Source organism: Magallana gigas, chromosome 6, assembly GCF_963853765.1.
Source record: "Magallana gigas chromosome 6, xbMagGiga1.1, whole genome shotgun sequence".
NCBI lineage: Eukaryota > Metazoa > Mollusca > Bivalvia > Ostreida > Ostreidae > Magallana > Magallana gigas.
Window position 1 is genome coordinate 51,383,511 of NC_088858.1, and position 25,736 is coordinate 51,409,246.

The 25,736-nt window shown below is 33.5% G+C and overlaps 1 protein-coding gene across 2 annotated transcripts; it reads left to right on the plus strand.

Annotated features, from left to right (window-relative positions):
• Window positions 1-3,045: 3,045 nt before the first annotated feature.
• LOC105326285 (non-lysosomal glucosylceramidase) lies at window positions 3,046-22,017 on the plus strand. 2 transcript variants are annotated; one of them, XM_011426227.4, is made up of 18 exons: window positions 3,046-3,379; window positions 4,960-5,048; window positions 5,259-5,374; window positions 6,368-6,592; window positions 7,301-7,540; window positions 8,052-8,154; window positions 10,186-10,287; window positions 12,110-12,263; window positions 12,467-12,592; window positions 12,868-13,040; window positions 13,317-13,421; window positions 15,664-15,771; window positions 16,271-16,422; window positions 16,686-16,792; window positions 17,329-17,471; window positions 17,918-18,027; window positions 18,444-18,635; window positions 19,309-22,017. In XM_011426227.4, the coding sequence occupies exons 1-18, from the start codon at window positions 3,204-3,206 to the stop codon at window positions 19,504-19,506; spliced, it is 2,619 nt and encodes an 872-aa protein (XP_011424529.3). In that variant the 5' UTR covers window positions 3,046-3,203; the 3' UTR covers window positions 19,507-22,017. The 2 variants fall into 2 exon arrangements, with proteins under 2 accessions (XP_011424529.3, XP_011424531.3); XM_011426229.4 differs by lacking the exon at window positions 10,186-10,287.
• The last annotated feature ends 3,719 nt before the right edge of the window (window positions 22,018-25,736 follow it).

Below are 25,736 nucleotides of genomic sequence, written 5' to 3' on the forward strand. Positions count from 1 at the left end.
ATTTTATCACATGCTATTGTTTCATATGATATTGCAATATATATTCATTGTAACATATGATACGATATTGTATAATATAATAAATAATATCGTATCATATGATATTGTATAATATGATATTGGTTCATATAATATGAAATCACATGAAATTGTATTAATATGATATTGAGATATATATTATTGTATCACATTTTACGATATTGTATAATATGATATTTGTATTATATATTACTATATCACATAATATCTTATCATATAATAAAATACAATGTTGTTTCAAATTATATTGTATCATATTATGTGTCAAATATGACACAATATCATACAATTTATATCATACTATATCATACAAAATAATATCGTATGTTTCAGTTTTGTGATGTATTTTGGATATGATATTGTATCATATAATTCTATATTGTATCATATATTATAAATTATGATATTGTATTATGTAATCAAATACAATTATGTATGCCGCAATACAATGTCATATCATATGTTACAATATTATATTGCATCATTATTTATTAAATTATTGTATTGTATTATATGATATATATTGAAAGTGTCATAGGATGCAATATCGTATTTTATATTATTGTATTAAAAACATTGTATCGTATAATACCGTATGAAATTAACATATGATTATCATACAATTTTTTTAACTTATGATATATGGTATTTTGTCAAAACGATATCCATGAATATCCAATATCATTAACTTTGATTCATATAATATGATAAAGGTGGTCTCATACAAGTGATGCCTCATAAAGGTGATGCCTCGTCTCGGTAAGCTTTGTAATTTGTGATTACCTCATCTTCCCAAGTCAAGGGTTTCTGATCCGCTCTGCTCTACATAAACCTTTTTTCACCTATGTTTGTTTTATATACCGATGAGGAACTTTTAGCTATTTTTTGGTAAGCGAGACGAGATCGTAGATTGTGTATCATGTGTACACCAAGAGAGGGCATAAATATAACCAAAACAAATGTTCCAAGGCACCCTCTCTAGATACCTTTGTCTTCTGGAAAAGCTTTCATATATTGAAATAAATAAACAAATATATCATACATGCAAGAACAAATGTCCCACTATGATCAAATTTACCCATATGGTCTTATACATGTATATTTATTTATTCACCAATCAAGGGCCCTCAGGGGGCATATACATTTAAAAAAATAATAATAATAATATCATGATTATAACAAATAATGAATGAAATACTGCTCACAATGTCCAGGCAATAATATGCAAAATGTTTCATTAATACAATGAAATATATGTATGGGATTTACACATCAGTGAATACAACAGCTATACAGAAACAAAGTGGCCTGAAAACAGAGAGTACCAAGGGACGGTGCCTGCACAGTCGATTAGACTGGTCTACTTGTACTCAAAGTGTTCAAGCCAGTATGCTTATACATAACATAACCCCCCCCCCCCCCAACCAAAGTAAATACACTGCATAATATATCTGTATATATAACTATAAACCATTATATTCCACCTTTAAGAATCATTTCACTGAGTTGTACAAGTACTTGTACTTGCGAAAACGAGTTAAACTTCTCCTCTGCTCAAAATTTTTAAGTAATCTTAGGTAGTTCTCTTGGCCAAAATTTTGCTTAAAAGTGCTGTAGCAACTTGGTTTTTTGTCAGCGTGTATAGTGAATTTAGAATTCCATTCTTTAATATAATATTTAAATAAGTAGTCTCTAAGTGCTCTTTTGAATTTTTGTTATAATAAAAAAAGGAAAAATACTTATGATTTAAAGATACGAATTACATGACGTACTAAGACATATATAATTTATTTTGTTAAATCTATATGAATTTTTCAGGCACTTAGAAAACACACATGGGTATTTACACATCAGAAAGAATATTTGACCATTTGGTTTTCCATATGTCAAATTATGATAATGTGCAAACTGTAAATGGTTATTATAAATGTTTCTTTGCTAGCCAGAAAACGAAGGCCTTTAATTATTACTGCTAAAAATTTATATTTATCATTTGAATATATATTAAATCTCTACCTTAATTGCGCATGAATATAAAAGCAGACACAATGACGGATCTGTGTTTAAAACATTTTCTAATAGCTTATACTTCTTCTATAAATTTTACTTCGATCACTATCAGTAGATATTTAATACCTTTCATGCAATGAAAAGTCAGCTCTTTTCGAGTTTCTTAATTACCTTCCATGTAGCTTCGCCTTGCATTTTACAGTGGTTGATTATATATCCTTAAAAAATTGTCAAAAAATTGTGGCTTTTGCTCCTTGCAGCAGGAATATCACAGACTGGCGTCAGATGACAATTTTCAATGTAAGTATTTACATGTACAAGAATCAAGGTTTTACGATTATCTCTACGAATGAAACCTTTTATAGGGATATGATGCTAGGTTCCACCCTCACATTAAGATCGTTCTCATGATGTATTTAATACAAGAATCAATGTTTTACATTGTTTCAAAGGGGTGAACCTTTTATTGGGCTATGACATTGAATCCCAATCCAACATTAACAAGATCGATCATATGTGATATATATGTAAATCAATAAATATATATTTATCTTATTGATAATAGAAACAGGTTCATTTATTCATATAAGCTCTCGATTGATAAAAGTCTAAGATGCTATAATAATTTAACGTTTTACATTATGATTGTTATATGAAAAAAAGTCGTTGGGGCTTCAACGCAAAGTTCAGTAAAACACTTTGAACGATTAATTATGCATTAATAAACCCCAAAGTTGAGTGAAAATACAACTAATACAAAATTAGAGTATGAAATACATCTATTTAACAGTTAATTATCTGAATATGTCTCTTAAAAATTTGAAACCGCAACGAGAGAGAGAGAGAGAGAGAGAGAGAGAGAGAGAGAGAGAGAGAGAGAGAGAGAGAGAGAGAGAGAGAGAGAGAGAGAGAGAGAGAGAGAGAGAGAGAGAGAGAGAGAGAGAGAGAGAGAGAGAGAGAGAGTTATCGGGTTCGTTCCTCACAATCTTATAAACAACGAACCCGATCGTATTGAAAAACATCCTGCAGTAATAGTTGTCGTGTTGACTAGTCGGTTAGGGTTGCGAAATGGGAATAGAAAATTAAATATTCAAGTTCCCTGTAACGACTAGAGTTCCGTTGTGAGACATAATTGTGTCTGCAACTTGTCCTCGATGGCGTCTCATCAACACGGCAGCGACAATAGCATATCCACACCGAAAACCAGGATTGAGGGGATCCCAGATTTTGGGTGGCGAGTCAACCTGAATTATGAATGTGGCATCAAATGTAAACCCTTTACACAGCCTCGGTTCAGCCAGGTCATCGGATTTATTGGACTGGGGATAAGGTTTGTAGATGGATATAACTAATACTGTGTCGTTGTCAGGTGTAACATTATTGATAAAAGGCATACAGGTATGGACTTGTGTGCGTTGCAGCTTGGTTTATTGCTGATTGTTATGTACAAAAAATGCATTATTGCAAGTGAAATCAGGAAGGTATATGAGACAATGGAATTTTATGTTGTCTAATAAAATTGAAAATGACATGAGATTGGGAAAAAAATGATTAAATTAGGGAAATGTGACGGTCACACTGGTTTAAATACCAGCACCAGATAGCTCATTGGATGTAGAGCACCTGCCTAGTAAATTCAGGGGGCGTGGGTTCGAATCCTGGTCTGGTCTGTCATTATTTTTCCCATCCCGTTACACACATTGGTAATAGATATAGTCAATATCAGTTATACACAGAGCAGCATAAAGTTTTTGACTTTTTCATCATATCACAAGATTCTTCAAGAATTTCTTGTGAAAAGGTTTTCTTTCTGCCCTCAAAAATTGTTGAAATACACTGGAAAAGCTCTGTATGTTGCCTTCCCAAAAGATACATACATGTATATTACCCTCGTTATCCATTTATTCTGCATATTGATTAGGTTGGGTGAGCCAGTTGCTTAAGTATTAATTAAGAAGACAAAATATCAATATTACATGTACATGTACATTATATATTCACGTGGCTTTTCAGGCAATACCAGAATACATATATCCATCTGTGACAGGAAAGCCATGGATTTTTATATCTGATTCACTATATCCCATTGCAGTCTGATTAAAATCAAACCTTCAACAGCTTCTTTTGATTGCCACTTGACGGACCTTTATGAGACAATAAAATAAAAAGAAGCTAATGAATGTTTGATTTTAATCAGACTGATCTCATTGGCCCAGCTCCAGCTTTCCTATCACTGCATAAGGGGCAAAAATTCTGGTACACATGTATAGGGATAATTCTTACATTTCCAAATTTACATTAATGAGTTCTCTGTGTGCACATTCATTCAGTTATCACACATATTTTAAAGATATTTGTAGGAATTGTATCTTAAATGTATTTAAAAACTCATTGGGTAGTAAAGATCATGAAGAAATTATAAATGAAATTAATATTGAGCTAGGTCATGCTGATCTGTATGCTTGCAAAGTTCCTATATATACTGTTTCCTGCATAATATGAAAAAAAATTATTTCGCATCAAATTTTTTCAAATACATATGCTGTCCCTGTAAAAGAGTATTCAGTAACATATAGCAACAGTGGTGGCTATAGCTGTCTCCTCTAACCCTCACTCCTTTAAAATGTTTCCTTAAATTTGCATAATTATAAAAACAGAGTTAATTTATTTTCAAATAGTTTGCTACACATCAAATTACTCAACCTTTATTTAACTCTCTGAAGAGATTTAATATGAAGCTTATTTCAATCATTTTTTTAACATGATTAATATAACAAAATATTAATGCAAAGATAAAAATGCTCTTTGGGTATACATGTATTAGATTCGAACTCAGATTAAAGATTTTTTAGTGCAGATTATCCTTTACAATAAAACACCCAGTCTAAGAGTACTTGACTTATGTTACAGATATGCAAAAGAATGGTGGAAGAGACGGCGCCAGGGCCGAAAGATGTTTATAGATCACATGGATCAGCTGTTTCACAAGGCAATTTATGGTACAAATCTGTATTCTTATTATCATAATTTGCATGTGTTTTGATTTTAATTCTGTATTTTTGATTTTCCCTACTATTACATATATTACCATGGTATCACAAACCCTCTGATATCATAAGATATTTTGGTCATATGGAGAATCAATTTTGACCTCTTAGGTTGGAATTTATTGACCCCTTTCTGAAATGATCAATGTATTATGTTTGTAGGGGCTCCCATAGGGGGAATTGGATGTGGGACGATGGGGAGAGGCTACCGAGGGGAGTTTGCCAGGTTTCAGATGGTACCAGGGATTTACGATCACACAGTGATCCAAGCCAACCAGGTACTTGTAGCATATAAGTCCTTTGGGAACACATGAGATTTCATTCTCAAGTTAAGAAAAATTGTTAATAATGCATTCTATAACTTCCTATTCTGAATTTTGTTTATTGAATTTTTAATGACATTTAGTTTTGAAGTTATGAATTCACTTAATAGACCATTTTGTGAAAGCATGCTATACTATGAGCTCGTATTACCAATTACCATATATCAGGTTTTTCTGCGTCATGTTTTTTCCGCGAATTGGAACCTAGAAGAGAATATAAAATTTACATGAATCAAATTTTCACTATTTCAAAGTCAAAGTGAAAATATAATTTACGATTGTTTAAACCTGTGAAGTAAGAGGGGGAAAATTGTCACTTTCAATACTGAAAAATTTGGACAATGAAACCATTTACACAATTTCGGCAATGTGAAATAATTACCGATAATAATTTTCGGAGATGCAAACAGTTATAAATCATATATCGTTACATATACCAGTAGCTCAGATATAATTAGAGATTGGTGAATGCAAGGAAAGTGACCAGTTGAATTAGCTTGAGGCTACATACATGTTATCAGGTGCTTGTCCTCTAATCCCCTAATTTCTACCTCTAATTAAATTAACTGAACATTGTTCACCATACTTTTACTTACCTCTTTTCTCTATTAGGAAAGGAAGAACTCTTTCAAGAATTACAAGAACAAAACTTTGTAACAAATTTACGCTGATTTATTTTCTGCGATTTGGAAATTGTTAAGAACAAAGCAGAAATTGGATACACGCGAAAAAAACCCTGGTATATGATAGATGATTTGTATGATTTCCTTCATGAAAAAGAGAACTGGAAATGAGAAATGGATTATTCATTAAACCAAGGAAAGTTCAGTGAGTTTGGCCAACTCTCAGTGAGCTCATTCCAAACTTATCATGGACATCTGATGATTACCAGTATTTATTACCGTTATGCTCAACAATATCTAAATGTTTAGTTCTTTTCCTCTACAGTTTATTCTGTGCATCAGGAAGAATGGTCAGACAGTATATCAGAAGGTCCTGACGGGTCAGCGGGAGAGCTCCAAGTCCCTGAGATCCTGGGAGTGGCAGGCCCCTCGGGAGGGGGATGTCTACCATGCCCTCTACCCCCGGTCCTGGACAGTCTACCATCTGGATGAGTTCAACCTACGTCTGATCTGTAGACAGGTGTCACCTATTTTCCCACATGACTACAAGGTATGATTAGTCAGACATTATTATACAGCATGGACATGCACATGGAAGTACAAGTTGCCTTTTTTTTACAGCTGTCTTTTGAAATACAGTTAAACTTCAATGTCTCAAACTCTGATATCTCCAATACAATGGATATGTCGAAGTGATTTGCAAGTCCCAACCATTTAATTTAATTATTTTTACTTTAAATATCCTGAATACTCTGATATCTTGAAATTTTTAAACAGTCCCATCTAGTTCGAGATAACGAAGTTTGACTGTACTGTATCATACTAAGGGCTTACTTGTAAATCCATCCCTATAAAAGATATTTCAAATCTTTCATGCTGAGACCTAAAACAATTAAACTTGCTCAGGTGATGTATCTTTGGATAAAGATGTGCCCTGCTACTCAAATGGGCTATTGTATGGGGCATGATACATGTTGAGGGAAGATGTAGCGTGGCTCAAAAGTAGGTCAATGTGACCTTATTTTCACTGTACTGACCAAACTTATTAGATTTATCAGAACAAAGTCTTGTTGAAATAAAGGACATATATTTCAAGGAGGTCAGAATATGAACAAGCTCTGTGATGATGTAATTGATTTCACACCCCCACCTTCTCTTCCTTTTTACTTCCTATGTAAAATGTAGTAAATCTTTTTCTGTGTCGTTTTAAAAAAAAATTATTATTAATCCTTAATTGTGTCTGATCTTTTAATTCAAGGACACAAGTTTTCCCATGGCAACCTTTATATGGACGGCTGAAAACAATGGCACTGAACCTTTAGATGTCAGTATCATGTTTACATTTAAAAATGGCCGTGGAGTGAAGGATGATGGGAACGGGGGTTGTCATAACCACGTGTTTGATGAGAACTCGGAGGGACGGCAAGTGTCGGGCGTCTCAATCAATCACAACATTCAGGACATGAAGTGTACTTACTGTATAGGAGGGGTTCACAAGGTAGGTTTATGTAGTCCGTGGATTATATGGGATTGTATTGTATTCACTTGAATTTGTTAATGTTAATAATGTATTTAATGTATAGAGATGCTTAGAAGGTACATGTACGTTTTAAAATTAAGAATGTCTCCATTGTATTGTATTACCATTACCAGATTTAAGTAATTGTTAACAATGCAGTGATTATTCAGTAAATTAACACAATAGGGATACAGGATCACATCCTCTTGTCAGCATTTTCATTTGCACTGTTCTGTTCCTTGCAGAAGTCTTTTGGTTAGGCTAAACTGTTGTGTAATCATAAATAGTGTACAGTATCAGATCATAAAAAAAATCCCTCTATGGATATAATTTGCAAAGAGAAATCAATAGATAGTACATAGATTCTCTAAAGATAGTCAAAATAAATTATAACTTGTGACACATGTACATACATATTACAATTGTATTTCAGGTGGTTGAAGTATATACACAATTAGTATTTATGGTAGTGCCTTCTGTTTGATTACAGGATGATGTTTCTGTGACCTGTAAGGAGTATTTTGACCCCCGGGGGACGGGACAGGAAGTCTGGGAAGACCTTAAAGAGGACGGACAGCTGAACACTGAGGGGGGTAGGTGGACCGTGAAGCAGGGTGAAGCCTGTGTAGTTCTGTATCACTGCTCACTGTAGAATCTTTTAGTTTGTGTGACAGCTAGACTACTGCTGCTGATAGAGGCTAATTAGGAACTCTGTGGGTCATGGAATGGTTTTTCACCGAAAAACTCTTATTTACATCTTATATTAATTCTGAATGAAATGATTTTATCTAAATTTTAAAAATGTTGAAATTTTGAAATTGATAATGGACAACATAGATACCAATGACCCAAAAAATAACCCATAAATTTTTCAAAGTACTTTCTAAACTGAGAACAATCATATGGAAGTATTCATGCCATTAACAAAAACAATTACCACTGTACCACATTTGGGTGAATAGCCTCTTCATATTTTGATCTGATTGGTTCCATAAAAAGCTTGGATACAATTAAATCATTGCATTCCTTTACCACAGCCTGAAAATATAAAACAACTTAACCAACATAATTTATGGAATATGATTCTTACTACAGTGTAGGGAACTCAGACAAGATAGTTTCTCTGCAGTAGTTGTTCTAACCATAGGAGGAAGTGCTTCATCCATTGATGATGGATGTTTCACTTCTCTTACACACAACTATTGCTTCTTGCACCAGCCATTTACTGTAATTTTTATGTTCATTACGTGTATATGTATATGCATCTTGATATTTTTAATGATTTGCTATCTTTTTGTCTTCTCATACCATTAATAACAAAAACTATAAAGACTGTTGTTACTGTTGGAAACTTGGAATGCACACTTAAATCATAGCATATCAAGGATGCTGAATTCAAGAGCATTATTTTATTAGGTTGTGCATAAGTGCAGTATGCCACAGTACATGTACATCATGGCTTTGGCATTGTAAATTCACAGTGGCAACAGAGCAGCCTAATTGATACTTTTCATGTATTTTTAGACACATTTAAACATTTAATCTCTCTATTTTGATTACTCCTATATCAGTATGAACTTCATTTTTTTTTTATAACAACGCATATTGCATGTAATTAGATAGATGTATTTAATACATAATTCATGATAAATATAATACACTGCAAGTACATGGATGTGTATGATATATCAAAATTAAAGAATATGTATACATGTATTGGTATTTTTGTGTTCTGAAAATTGATACACATACACATGTATGTACATGTATTACCGGTAGTTTTTTTTACCTTTATTACACTCTTTGCCTTTTTCTGACTAACTTAAAAAAAGTAGCCAACTGGGATGGTTTTAGAACCGATAGCTCACCTGAGCTATGTGCTCAAGTTTCTGTTCACATTTTGTCCTTCATCTAACTGTCAAGTCTTCTGGCTATCCACCCACTAGTATACTTTACAAATTTTTGACATGATCCCACAAATACTGGGAACCCAGTGGGGATGCAAAGTTCAACATCAGAACATTTATAGGGATATACCTTTTATAAAAACCTCTGAATGTTATATTTTTAAAGATAATTTTTGAAAGCATTCTGATATTAATAGTATAGGCCCTGTATATTTCAAATTGTTATCCCAGGTGATGAGTAATTGGGTCCAAGGATGAATGCAAAGTTTAACAAGGTATCAATTATTATGAAGCATTTCTTTTCTATATTTTCAATGCTACAGTTTGTGATATTTCTAAAAGATATTTTTGATTTTACTGTCACAGTGTATTTTTTTAATTTTAAAGTAGTTTTTAGATAATTTGTATGTTTAGAAAAATTAAGAATTAACTTTTCTACCACCCATTTAAAAGATCAGAATCTCTTACTACCACCCTTAAATTGATACACACAATCAACTTGCAAAAATTGGATGGGGCAGTGAGGCAATCACATCAACACTTCCAAAATCTCTCCTAGCCCTCAACTCTGGTACATTTAATTGCTAGGTTGAGTAGACAATTTTCATTGTTTAGATGTTGGTAATTTCTAGTGTATATATTGTATGATTTGAGCCAAGGTTCTCGGCCTCCCTAGATGGCTGCCGCCAGTAATCAGAGTTTGACTTTGTTTTGTAGAGAAAGGTGAGAAGAGCAGGACTTGTTCTCCCCTCTCACTTCTCCTACAGCTTCTGTTATCTCTGGCACACCTTGTCCTTAATTTATTCACAATTCCTTCAGGTAAGATATACCTAAGTCACCTGTATTTACACCTGGCTGGCAGGTGCCATACCTATGTGCTTTATATGTTAATCAGAGGCTGTGTCTGTGGGATGTAGTTGTAACACATTAGTTGTACCTGTATTGCATGTGTCTGCCGAGTGGATAATTGGATGTGCTAAGGGTTAAGGTCTCTCAGGATTCTTGTTAATGGTTTAAATGATTTTCATCCCTCATTAATAAATGCAGGAATGTCCTATTTTTGTTTTGATTTGTTTTGGTGTTGGTTTCTGTTCTTTGTTGACTTTTATATCATAATGAAACCGATGGGTTTTTTCTAAAGTAATGTTGTATTGTTTTTTGTTGAGATTTGGTTGTGTAGTGAGATGGTGGGTTATATGAGATGATCAAGTTAGCTCTGTAGAGCTGGAGAAGAGAGCTGAGACCCTTGCATAACATTAATTTGATAACATGCACCTTTTTAACATCAGGCCAAGATAAATGATGAGTATGTTGCTTACATATATATTGTTTATTGCTGTCAGTATTGACAATATACACTTGTACTGGTTAGGTAAGCACGTGAATAAAGAAAAGAGAGACTAAAAAGAGAATTTTCAAAAGTGAAACTAAAAATGATAACTTCTGGAAAATTTTGTTATATAAAATTTTTGGTGTGTGTAAATGCAATGTTTAAAATATGGTCTGTTGGGAGACTGCATGGAAACATACTTGTAATATGTATGTATTTATCTTGGCCTAAAATGTCTAACTTGCATGCTACCTGATTTTCTTAAAAAAAAAATTTATTGAACTGTATTACCAAAGCAAGCCATTGCTTACAAATGTATATTTTGAATGTTTTTTCCCTGTTGGCTTAATTATTTCTTTTTATTTGCAAACTTTTAGTTTCTTGGCTTTTCATCCAAAATTCAGTTTAAAAGGTAAAAGATGGTATAAGAATCAGCTTACGAGCATTGCATCAATAATAGACAATGTTGCTTCTTTGTAAACCTCAGTGATGCCAATGTCAACAAGTTAATGTGGTGACACATAAACACGCTTATGTAACCAAAGATTCTAGTGCATGTGATCCAATCAAACATTGATTACTGTACAGATATAACAAGAGACAATTACATCACAGAATCCACCCCAGCATTTTATTGTCAGTAGGAGAACTTTGTCTTTTATTAGTTATTACTTGAGAGTAACATTCATGATAACATTTACCTGCAGGTACAAGTAACTATTGCTTTTATGTACGTGGGTTTTACCATGTCTTTGATGGGAGCAAGGAATAGAATGTAGCTGTTCAGTCTAACATGTATATTCATGTGATTCAGCAAGTCATACTAGCTTTGTGTTCATCAAGTTTATGCTTATGACAGAATAACTGATGAATATTATTTTGTAGAAAATACTGTATTATGAATTTATAATGGACCAATGAAGGGCTTTAACCCATATACCATGTGATTCTAGTGCTAATCTGTCAATCTGTTTTTCTGTCTGTCTGTCTGTCTATCTGTCTGTCTGGTCAGTGCTCACACAGATTCCTAGTGGTGGATTCTCACCCTTGTTGTTATCAAGATTGTAATTTAGAACAAAACAAAGTGAGACAATACTATTAAAAATATCTAAATCTACTTGAAACATTTTTTTTTATATATAGTTTAGTAAATTATAGTAACTGTACTATTGTATCAACTGAATATATTGCAACTTGTATGATTTACAATCTACACATGTAAAATTTCGATCCCTTATATCAATTGAAACTTTTACTTTTATTTAAAAATTAAGCTTACCTTAAAATAGTGTACCTGTAAATTGGATATAGGTAAGACGACCTGTACAGGTAAAGGTGAGGAGAGTGCAGCAGCAGTCTGTGTCAAGGCCAATCTTCCACCAAAACAGTCCAAAGACCTTGAGTTCACCTTGACCTGGGACATGCCAATCATCCACTTCAAAGCCAAAGAAAGATTCTATGCAAGGTAAATGTACATGTTGTCTCATATATTTCATAATCACACTGAAGTGCATGGTTTTTTTTTTTATATAAACAGTAAGTAAGAATGAAGTTTGAAATATGTTTATAATTGTAACAAAAAAATTTTGACAAATATTTGGAAGGCATTTTTATTAAACATCATGGACAATGGACGTTGTAATGTATTATTTTAATTGTTGATGACAGGCGATACTCGCGCTGGTTTGGGTTGGATGGAGAGGCAGGACCAAGGATGTCTAGTTATGCTGCCGCTAATTACAGCGCATGGGAACAGAAAATAGAGGAATGGCAAAAAACCGTCCTACAGAACAAGTAACCAATCAAAATCAATCATAGGCAATCAGTGGCCAATCAAAATCTAATCAAGTTTTACATGTAACCAATCAATATATTCAACCATGTGTCAATAGAAAATAAGTAACCAACCAATGAAAATGAATTGTACAAAAGTAGTTAGTAGAAAACAAGCTTTTGGCCCATCAATAGTTGATTATGATTTGATAGCATCATAGAAGACATACAAAATGACACAATTACACATGCAGTCACAAACGTGAAACACAGAGATTACACCATTCCCTCTGTAGAAATCTGCCTGCCTGGTACAAGTCAGCCCTGTTCAATGAGTTGTATTACGTCAGTGATGGGGGCACAGTGTGGATTGACCCCGTGGAGGGACAAGGAGGGAAACTGGTCCGGGTCACTGACCCCAAAGATCCCCCAATCGTCCAGGAGTTCAGCAGATTCGGATATTTGGAAGGTCAGTGACCATGATATTGAGAAGCAATAGCTGAGGGAAGTGTCAGAAGTTGAAATGATTTAGACAAAAGCTACTTATAGGAAAGCATATGCTGCATTAGTTTCTAACTTACCTATCAAGCATCAATATTTTAATTGTTAAAAGAGGTAACTGCAATTTCTTGTTTTATGAGTTTGATGTGTTTTATTGACAATCAGTTGATAAAAGTTAACTTTGTTTAGATAAGTTATTTACTTATATAGTATGTACAGGAAGTAACCAAGCTTTTGTTTGCAGGCCATGAGTACAGAATGTACAATACCTATGATGTTCACCATTACGCCTCTTTCTCCCTAATCATGCTGTGGCCCAAACTACAAATCTCATTACAGTATGACATTGGTAGGTAGCATTATGTTACAAATCTCATAACGTATGATATCGGTAGGTAGCACTGTGCTACAAATCTCATTACAGTATGATATTGGTAAGTAGCACTGTGTTACAAATCTCATTACAGTATGACATTGGTAGGTAGCACTGTGTTACAAATCTCATTACAGTATGACATTGGTAGGTAGCACTGTGTTACAAATCTCATTACAGTATGACATTGGTAGGTAGCATTATGTTACAAATCTCATTACAGTATTGGTAGGTAGCAGTGTGTTACAAATCTCATTACAGTATTGGTAGGTAGCAGTGTGTTACAAATTTCATTACAGTATGACATTGGTTGGTAGCATTGTGTTACAAATCTCATTACAGTATTCTATTGGTAGGTAGCATTATGTTACAAATCTCATTACAGTATGACATTGCTAGGTAGCACTGTGTTACAAATCTCATTACAATTTGAAATTGGTAGGTAGCACTATGTTACAAATCTCTTTACAGTATGACATTGGTAGGTAGCACTGTGTTACAAATCTCATTACAGTATGACATTGGTTGGTAGCATTGTGTAACAAATCTCATTACAGTATTCTATTGGTAGGTAGCATTATGTTACAAATCTCATTACAGTATGACATTGGTAGTAGCACTGTGTTACAAATCTCATTACAGTATGATATTGGTAGGTAGCACTGTGTTACAAATCTCCAGTAGGATATTGGTAGGTAGCAGTGTGTTACAAATCTCATTACAGTATGACATTGGTAGGTAGCACTGTGTTACAAATCTCATTACAGTATGACATTGGTAGGTAGCATTATGTTACAAATCTCATTACAGTATTGGTAGGTAGCAGTGTGTTACAAATCTCATTACAGTATGACATTGGTAGGGAGCATTATGTTACAAATCTCATTACAGTATTGGTAGGTAGCAGTGTGTTACAAATCTCATTACAGTATGACATTGGTAGGGAGCACTGTGTTACAAATCTCATTACAGTATGATATTGGTAGGTAGCATTATGTTTTGTATAATATATACAGGGTTATTTTCGCTCCTTGTAATTTTCGCCCTTCTACTCTTGCAGACAATTTTGCCCTGTCTTGAATTGGCTTAGACACAGTTGTGTTTAAAGAGAGACAATTTGAGATATAAGAATTCGCCCAGTCTTAATTTGCCTGTTGGCAACGAGGGTGAAGAGGGTGAAAATAAAACAAGGGTGAATATTTCCTTGTATACATTATACATGTAACTTCCAAATATCAAATATTGTAAACGATTTACTTTAAATATATAAATATTGATGTAAAAAATAGCATTTATATAAAAAAAATTTATCTCTCATTAAAAATAGGACTTTGTAATGTACATTAAAATAATATGAAAGAAGAATATTACTCATATATTAGATAAAAATTGGGTTGTTATTTGAAGTACCAGTATTGTTAAGTTTAGGATATTATTATAAGTATAGTAGCCTACTAGTAGTAGGTTTTTAATTGATGTCTTGTGACATATATTGGATATAGATATATATTGTTGTGATGCATGTATGTAGATAACTCAGTGTGTTCTAATTTTATTGAATCAAATCAAATGTTTCAAAATGTTGTCAAGTCTTTAACATGCAATGGATCAAGGTCTGGAAAAAGTCTCTATTATTGCACTAAATTCTCAATACATTTGAATGTAAAGTAATGAGTTTTTTTTCGTATATTGTTACATTTTTTAGGTGAAAGAAGCTTGATACAAATCATGGTTTCTTTATGAAATGTTGACAGATGGGTAAAAATGTCAGCTGATATAGAAACGTTACCTATTTATAAACATGTATCTTGTAGAATACACAGGAAAAAGCTTACAACTTACATAGTACATGATGTACTCTCAGAATTGAGTTATAAGAGACATATTTTGTGACTTAAGATGTACATTGTGTAATCCTATAAAGCTTGATAAAACAGTGTATTTAAAAGAGAGACATAGCACTTTCATACAGTTCAGCTAGGTTACACATTTATGATATCTATATATTCTATATCCTAGAACAATTGTAGCTGAACAGTCAGGAAAACGCCTAAATTTATACAACACCTAGATGCTGTTGTATTTGATTGCTTGCTCTCATATACATTGTGTAGCAATTAAGTAATCGAGATCAAGCATTTTGAATTTTAATATACTGTAAAGATGGTAATGTATTCAATATTTTACATAACAAGTTTTAATGAATTTTAATTTTTAGCAACAGCAGTAGAATCGGAAGATTCAACTCGAATCAAATTCTTGACCAGCGGAGAAGTAGGAATTAGAAAGAGATTACATGCCGTTCCTCATGACATGGGTGATCCTGGTGAGTTAAAATGACATCAGTTTATTTTGGGCCTCTTTTTCGTTTGTCCAATGTCACTTGGTTGGAGATTATTTTCTCTGTACATGACCAATTCTTTCTTGAACTTTACCCTTAAAGTGCCTTCAGTTAAAAATTTTACTGTGACAATGAACCTTTTTCTGATCAGAATCAGATATCATGTAGGTGAAAAAAAACCTTGTTTGGAGCAGATTTATTCCCCCTTGCTTGCAGTATGATGAAGTATTTAAAGATTGTCACCCTCTCATTGAAATCAATTACCGGTAGACTACATTTATTTAAAAGTAGTGGTGGAATAAATTGATCCTTTTCATTTTTTATTCAATATATCAATTTCTATTTAAAAAATTAACATGTTTGGATACATGTATCAGATTATGGGACTCAGATAACTTTGTTCTATAGTTTTCTGATGCACAAATAAAATTTGGTAGACAATAAAATATTTTGTCATCACGAAATTTTTGTCCTTGACCTGTAGAGGACGAGCCATGGAATCGTGTCAACTGTTACGTAATACACCCGACCTGTAACTGGAAGGACCTCAACATGAAGTTTGTACTGCAGACTTATAGAGACTACTCCGCGACAAAGGACGACGCCTACCTCCGACACATGTACCCTGTGGCTAAGGTCGGTGTAGAGGAAGTTACCCCACTGAGATGTTGTTATAATTATTGACAAGCTTTATAAGATGAATGTTTTGTGTATTTTCTTAAATATCGACAAATTAGATTAGTTTGTTTAAAGTTTAAAATGAATTAAATGTGTAACAATAACTGTCAATGTTCTGAAGATTTTATGGTTTTTTATAATGTAATGTATAATCTGACTATTAATTTTACAGAATATACTAAAAATCTATAATTACCGGTAATCTAACTATTTTTCATTAGTATGTTATGGAGACAGCCAAGAAATGGGATGTAGACGATGATGGAATCATTGACAATGGTGGATTTGCTGATCAGACGTTCGATGCCTGGACAATGACAGGAGCAAGGTACCATAGTGATTCCGTTGATCATGAGAAAACAGATATCTTGTTCATGTTCTTTTGCTCTGGAGAATTTGTAGAAATCAAAACCTGTCATGTGCGGATCAAGAAAACTTTTCCAAGGGGGTACTACAGTTATTTGAGTTCACTGGGTGGGGGTGGGGTGGGGGGTTTTGGGGGCCTGAGGCATATTTTTGGTAATTTATAAATGTAAATTTAAATTTTATAAGGTAAAAGAAATTTAAATTTGCAGGGGGGGGGGGGGTCAGTAACCCCCTGACCCCCCTCTAGATCCACACATGTATGTTTCCATTGTTATTCGAGAGAACTTTTGAACATCTATGACTCTGTAAGTTTGAGATCTTGGCTTCAAATATTATGCATTAAGTTTAATGTTCAGGGCTTTGTTGAATATGCAATTTGTACTTTTCATGATGTAACAAGATTTTTATTTTGTTTTAACTAGGGGGAGGGGGAGGGGGGTATTGACATTTGATTATACTGCTCAGGGATTATTCGATTATCTTTGATTTTGTTGCCAGTGCCTACTGTGGTGGAATGTGGCTGGCCGCTCTACGTATGATGATAGAGATGGCCACCATTCTAAAGAAAGAGGACGATGTTCTCCATTACAAAGAGATTCTGGACAAAGGCAAGGTCTCTTACCAAAACAAACTCTGGAATGGTAAGTTCCACCACTGTGGTATATCATTCAAAGGTAGTTATCTTATGGGGAAACCACATACATGTACTGGAATTAATATCTTACTATTTCACAGAGCCTACCAAATATTCACTTAAAATTTTTTAACAAGATTTAATTCAGATTGTTTGAATTTTGTTAAATACTCATTTTTCCCATGATATCTGCAAAAGGGACATTTGTCTTTAAGTACATGTATTGCAGATATTGATTAGTCTTCTTTCATAATTCTGCAGAAGATGCAGTCTGCTATAAGTTTTGTGACATGCTTGTATACAATTTTCTGCCATTGTATTTGAATTATTATCGAAACAATATCGGTATTTGGATTATGTGGAAATGATGAAGTAAGGGTTATTGATAACACTAGTATGGTTTACCAGTAGTGAACACAAATTGAATGAAGTATTCCTGTCTGTTTTCTGTAGGTTCCTACTATAACTATGACTGTAGTTCAGGCGGTCACCATGACAGCATCATGGCGGATCAGCTAGCTGGCCACTGGTTCCTGAAAGCATCGGGGCTGCAGGATGATGATGTAAGTCATTCGTAAGACGCTGTATTTTAGATAATTTAAGTCTGTTGCTTTCAGTCTGCCATATATGTAGTCTGTATTCAGCCATCATTAAACAACTATTCTCTGAGAATATGTGCATTTGTTTAGGATAACCTATTTATGTTTATCTTGTTTATCTCTCAAAGCAATCTAGGAGAAAGAAAATCTATGAGACATCTGGTTATTATGATATGTTTTTAACTAAAAAAAAATACTATAAGAGAAAAAATGCTCAGATGACTATTTTTTGGCCTTGTCTTTCCTTAGATACATGTACAAATATCTTGTATTGTATTTTATCTCTGTAAGATGAATTTGTTTTCATTGATATTTCTAACATGCATAGAACCAAAATTTTTTTTTACTGTATTATTTGATTGGATTTTGGTTTACTGCAGATATTTCCTCCAGATCGTGTGAAATCCTCGCTAAAAAAGATCTTCGAGAACAATGTGATGATGTTTGAGGGCGGGAACATGGGGGCCATTAATGGAACACGTCCTGACGGGAGCAAAGACATCAGCAGCTGCCAGTCTGAGGAATTCTGGGTAGGGGTCACTTATGGGTTGGCTGCCAACATGATTCAAGAGGTGGGTGATTTCACTACATTGTACAATAAGCTAGCTGCTTTGTAAGAAAATGATGTTCAAAGCTGAGTGAAAATATCTTAATAATAATTGTTTTTTTACATTTAGTATTTTTTACGGCGAGGTTAAGTTTTGAAAAAGTAATCTTTCAACATGCATGCTTATATCTTAAAAGCTGAAATATTAACTTATAAATATCTAGTTGAATTATTGCTCTTGAACTAATCAAATCATGAAAAACATCTTAGGGGTTATGTTTGTACATATGAGGGCAAAAAATGTAAAAACTTCTTGAACTGACTTGTTTATTGCAAAAACTGACCAACAGTTGTCAAAAGATAAAAAGCAATAATTATGAGGTTTTCATGATGTTTTATTTGTAAATTGCACATTCAAGAGAACAATCATATCTTTTTTAATCACTTAGAACTGCCCAGCTGTAGACTTAAATTGAAAATATTAAATGGGGTCATTAGTGTGCACTCTACAACCATTTGTGGAGAAAAAGGTTGAACCTTGTACAATGTTTACATTTTTGGTCAACATATGTTCAAGATGGCTGACATCCCCCTTAGGAGTACTTGTTAGTTTCTGCTTTCTGTGAATCTACAGTATGTGTTGTCAGTGCATTGACAGGGTGTATATGTACATGTACATATTGCTATTTTGTTGGCAGGGTTTATTGGATCAGGCCTTTCAGACTGCCTGGGGGGCCTACCACGTGTGCTGGGAGTGGTACGGGCTAGCCTTCCAGACTCCCGAGGCCTACATGACGGACAACATCTACCGCTCACTTGGCTACATGCGGCCCCTGGCCATCTGGTCCATGCAGTGGGCCCTGGAGAAGTTTCAACAAGACTTGATGTCCAGTTGATGCCTTGACGTTCTGACACTTTGTGATACATATCTGGATTTAAATGCATCCTTTCACATTCAGACATATTGGGTAACATTAGAAGAAAATAAAGAAGGGAATTTTATGGTTTTAAGGGGAAAGCCCTGAGAATTTAAGTTATGGAAATCCAGCTCATTCAAACTCATTCCATGTTTATAGATCCAAGCAAGCAAACACACACTTCTCTCACTACAAAGGTCATGTGATCTGTTTTTTGTGTTCACTTCTGTGTTATTTACGTTCAACTTAAGAATTGCGTTTTCAAATTTTTGTATCCTTTATTAGAAAGATGCCATATTGTGATAAGAATTTGTGCTAGATATGGTATCTTATGTGCAATATTAAACATGTTTAAGTCCCTTCTTTTGTTAAAAATATATTAATATTTTCTTAATTCATAGGAATTTTTTTTTAAAGACTTTCATTCTTTAGAGGAGCTTTTATGAAGGACAGTATACTCACTTTGTGAGATCCTCAATGCACACATTTCAAAATGCAGTGTGAAAAATCAATTTAATTGAAAAACTTTCATTGAGGGGTTGAACATCAATGAGTGTTCTAAAGACTTTTTATTAAGTACTCCATGGAGAGGATGTCTGTTTAAAAGATTTTGCATAATCTTCCGTCAGTTTTAAAGTCCCAGATGTACATGTATAAAAATTATGTCAGCTTTATCCTACATGTACCTGAATTACAGTCAGCCAATCAAAGTCAGAATGTAAGAGATTTTTGATTATGGAACAAAACAAATTTTATGATCTGTCAGAAATGTGATAGATTGTGCATTTATGTTTGTTATTTTAAGTACGTTTGTAATAATATTACGTATTTGAAATTTAATTTGATGTTTTTTAATGCCTGTTAAGAGGAACCTTCTATAATAGAATAAATAAAAAAAGCACTCATTTTTAGATCACTCAAGTGACCTGTTGCATTGGTCTTTGTTTGTCAGTGTGTGTTTATTTACATTTTTAACTTCTTGAAAACTTCAAAACCAATTGTAAACATTTTCTGATTGAAGCATCTGAAGGAGAAGAGGAATCTAACCTGTGAAATTTATGACTTTACCTTCCACAGAGCCTCATGGACAGGGCCAAATATGCTAAAATGCAATCAATATTCCAAAGTTATCTCCTCTACTCCCACTCATTTTGGGAAAAACCCTAAATGCATGGTTATAAAGTCCATGAAGCCCTCTGCCACAAGTGTAAAAAAAACCATGACCCCTGGGTTAGGGGATCAGGCCCTAGGGTGGGGCCAATGTGGTCAAATAGTGAAATTGCATTAAATCTTTGAAATTCTTTTTTTATCTACTCCCTTATATTACATGCATGGCTATGAATTCCGCCACCAAAATTGTGAAATTCATGGCCTATGGATCAGGGGTTCAGGCTCTAGGGTGGTACCAATATGACTTCCATTTATAGTAAATTTTAAAATGAAAATATTGTATAATATTTTATGTACTTTCAAAGTTAATTGAGATAAACATAATGCATTGTTACTATGCACATTATGTCGTCTTCTTTAATTGTAAAATTCACAACCCATGGAGAAAGGGTTGCAATGAGGTTTTTTATTTGGGGGAATTGGAGTGATTATGGTCATTTAGTGAACATTTATTTATTTTTAGGTCATTTGAGTCTATTTGACACCCTATTGTCACCTGTCATGTGTTGTCCATTTACAATTTCACATTTTAAACTTCATCTTGAAAGCTTTTCCTGTGCATTATATGCCTGTAGCAATACACTGTATACATGTTGTGTGCATTATGTATGAAACAGTGAATATTACAAAAGATTGGCCTGCAAGTCTATTTTTACCAAAAGTTTACAATTTTCCTCCCTGAAGCTAGGGTATAAATAAATAATCCAAGAACCCCCCCCCCCCCCCCCCCCCCATTGGGAGTAAGAGTCAGAGAAAGCGTAGTATAAGATCAGGGGTTTGAATCCAAATTGAAGCTTAAAATGCAATCATGGGACTCCTTGACAGGTCTATCTGGGGGTTGTGTTACACAGCTGACCGTCCAGGCCAGTTGGTCCCTTGTTTTAGTTCTCCTCCAAATACTTGTGCACTTTTTATGATATTTTTTATGGCATAATAACACTTGGTACATGTAGATAAACCAACGCCCTTCTGAATTGATTAAAGAGGAAAAGTTTACCTCATCTCTTTTCTACAGAGCTTTAGTTCAACAGCTGAGTTAAATATCACTGATTTGTAAATTTTTACATCATTTTATTTCCATATTATGACAAATGTAGTTCTTGTGAGCAGTGACATAAATAAATCTAAAGGGTAATTATTTAGGTCTCTTCTCTGAGATTTCATTTTGAATCCATCAGAGTGCAATGTAGTTGTTTATATCACATTTCAAATTATATACCATGTTACCAAGGTATACACATTTATTTAATTGCATTAAATGTTTACTATATTGAACCACATGATTTTTATTTATAAGCACATTAAACACTTCTTAATTTGTTTGTAATATTCTCTTTCATTTGGAATTTAAACGAGTTTCTTGGAAGTCACAATATGTTTTATATACCCAACATTCCATTTCAATTTCTGTCAATTTATTACTAACCTATTTCCTATTCGTGATAATCATGTCATTCGATCTCTAAACTTCACAGTGTAGAAAATTGAATTAAAAGGATTAAATTCAATAGGTATTCAAAGGTCCTGCTCATAACACCATTTTAATGTTGAAATATAATTTTTAATGAATATCGTTTAGATTTTTCAAATTGGATATTTGATAAATTATTGCGCATTTAAAAGAACACAAATGATGTACAAGTATTTTGACATGTTCAAGATTCACTGTACATAGTCCGTGCTTTTAAGTGATATTGATTAAAGCAAGTTTCAGTGGTTGATGGTCAACTTAATCAACACTGCATCCTGCTTTGCATAGACTTTGAATTTATAATATTTAATGTCATTTTTTAAAATTTAAACAATCAAAATGTTAATTTAATTTGACAGATTTATAAAATTTCATTCAATAATTTTAAAGAATATAGATGTACAAAATCTTCTGTGATATCACTGCGCATAAAAAAATTATAAATTTAAGTTGGGTTTAGAAATACGGTTGTCTTCTATTCTACCGTGGACACTGCAGCTGTGTGAAGAAACCGTTAACATTTGGCGTGCCATTATTATACATTCACTCCGTGTACGTTTGTTTTAGTAGGACTACGTCGTCGGTCAATCCACGTGATGTTGCAGCATAGTAATGAAATCTCATGACCACGAATTACAAAGCAGCAATCATTTACTTCATTTAACAAACTCTTTCGATGTGGAAAGAGAAGGTCGGATTAAATTCCTGGCGCAATGATGCCTGAAACATTTTGATCCTGTACTTAAAAAATGTTAAGTTTCATTAACTAGGATAAACTGTGTTTATGACACAGTAACCTAAATTCATTATAATTTATTGTAAAAATATTACCCAAATGTCGTTTTTGTTTGGAAGCGCCATCTCAGCTTCGCAAACCATAACGCTACCACTTTTAACTTTTATGTACACAAGTCACTCCTGGCAGCTGGCTGGTAATATCTTTTTAAAATCAAAGTACTGAAGTACTAACGGGAGCTGATTTCATTGATTATTATTTATTTTGATATCAACGATGTTATTTTGCATAGCTAGTAGTTTCTCGACTCTATTTGAATAATTACACACATTTTTTCTTCTTTGTCAAGAATTCTATGTAGACGAAAATCCAATAAAGACCACGTTGTGTAATATTCAAAGATAGAATCAACACCATCAAACTCTGCGATGTATTATGTATCAGTAATCGAAACATTTCTGGGAAGGTGTATCAAAGCAATTTTTAACAAACTAATGAAGATAAAGTATATCAAGGTATCACACCGGTAATCGGCCAATCAAAATGAACTTAGTCAATTGTAGTTCCATATATACTTCAGAATTATTTTTTTCCTTGACTGCATTTTTACATTTTCCTTTACTCAGTTTTAAAATTTTTTGTACCACTGAGTAGGATATTTCATGTATTTTGTTAGGTGATGATTTTTTTTCACAGGGACTACTTCTTTCAGGGCTCATGCAGCAGCTTCCTGGGGAGTGTGCAGTCTGTTTACATACAAATGGAAAACACGTGGTTTTGAGGGTAGACCTGTTTGGAGCTAGATATTTTGAGAAAATGCAGTATCGCTTGCCCTTTTTATGGTGTTAGCTGATGAGATAGGTAACAAATAACATTTCCTCCGAATATTTTGTCATGAAAAATACAAACTGATTTTTAAGAATTTTTTCCCCTCTATAGTGTTATATAGTGAAAACAATTACCGGTGTGATACCTTGTATAGTCTACGCCAGTACTTGTTCTATCTTTAGATTGGATAGTCTGTCCTTTATATTCCAAACGCTATCACTCTAATCGAACTCTGGCGTAGGAATACATACGACTACAAAGAGATATTTAAATTGATCGAACAATTTAATTCTGATTATATTTAAAGTATTTATAAATGAATTTCCTTGAGAAACAGTGCTTCTGAATACATTACAAATATTCGAAATTATCGATTATTTTAAGTAGTACGTTTTGTCGGCGGCGATGATTTGTGCTTAAACACTGTTTAACTTCCGGTTTGCATGAGTAATTGCATAGGAGTGTTGATTAAAATCAACTCGCAAACATTTTAAAATCAACTCCCAAAAATTATCATACTAAGCAGTTGAGCGTCAATTGCCAAATGAAATACATATATGGATTTAATACATATTCCCTACGCGATTGGTCTAAGTTCAAAAACATACATGTAATTACCTTATAATTCATTTTTTAAATAATAACTCTTAAAGGGGCATGGAAACGATTTTGGTCAAAAATTATTTTTTCGAATTTGATGTTTACAATGCTTCAGTAAGGCATTTTAAATAGGCAACCAAAATTTGAGTGTCATTTGATGAGTTACAAGCGAGTTATAGAGCTTACAATTCTTCGATATGTAAAGGAAGCGTTTGTTTACATTTCGAATGTTGAAGTGAAAATTCCAGTTTTAGACCTAAAATAAATGTGTTAATCGTTAGGAACTGTTTATTTATGCTTTAAATGAATAATAAGATAGACAAACCAGCTTTAAAAAAGATTTTTTAATGGTATATTGAACCTATGTAAACAAAAACAGGGCACGAGCCTTGTTTACATGACGAAGAATTGTGAGCCCTGTATCTCGCTTAAAACTCAACGACTGACACCCAAATGTCATTTGATCATTAGAAATGAATTCCTAAAGCATTGCAAATAATAAAAACAGAAAAATAAAATTTGACAAAAATCGTGACCATGCCCCTTTAAATGGTTACTGAAAACAAGATAGGAATGTCCTGGTATGTCGTTTACCATGATGTACCTTCATGCACCAGACGCATGTCAACTGGACAATGCTTGCTGATCACATCATGAAGTCATATTGGTTGTTGCTCAACAGAACTGCTCAGTCAGGGTAAATTATGCCGAGTACGTGCATATGTCCTTGTAAGTTAGTCTACGTCCTCTCTGTACTAGACAGGACCCATTCTTCCGCTACTAACATTGTGTATGCGTGTTTATCTTACCGTAAAGAAGGCATATCGAATCATCTTTTTGCATTGTTGCATTGAGTATTCGCATTACAGGGATAAGTGTAAAAGAAAATGTTCAAGCCCAGCAAAATGGTTTCACAGGTCGTCTGAACGTTACATAATTATCTGACTGCAGAAAACGAATTGAAAATGTTTATGTAAAAGCCATCAAGCACCTAATGTTCTAACAGTTTTAATAAGATCAAGAGCTTATTGTAGTGGATTATACTAATTACCATATTCCAATAGAACCGGGTAGATTGCGTTGGTCTACCAATCAGTGCCCTACCTTGTCTGCCAGATGTTATCCTGTCGATGTCACTCGGGGTTAAAATCTTGGTCTCAGAAACAGAGACAAATGACAAAGAAACCATTGATGTGATTTGGTAAGTTTGATAAACAGTACCATTTCTTACAATAACACATTCTTTTTTCAATGCCATAGACATTTTGACTATAATACACATGCTAATGGTAAATACACAAATTATAGCATACAATTGGCAGTTCAATTAAGTCAAATTTTATACCGTAAATTAAGCAGTTCATTAATACATGATTTGTTTGAGGTTCGTCTTCTTTATGTTAT

Excerpts from the sequence above, each read along its gene's own strand:
- LOC105326285 (XM_011426227.4), top strand. The coding sequence starts at position 3,204 with ATGGCGTCTCATCAACACGGCAGCGACAATAGCATATCCACACCGAAA. Across the intron at positions 5,049-5,258 it reads GTTTCACAAGGCAATTTATG|GGGCTCCCATAGGGGGAATT; the intron begins GTACAAATCTGT and ends TTATGTTTGTAG. Across the intron at positions 15,772-16,270 it reads TCATGACATGGGTGATCCTG|AGGACGAGCCATGGAATCGT; the intron begins GTGAGTTAAAAT and ends CTTGACCTGTAG.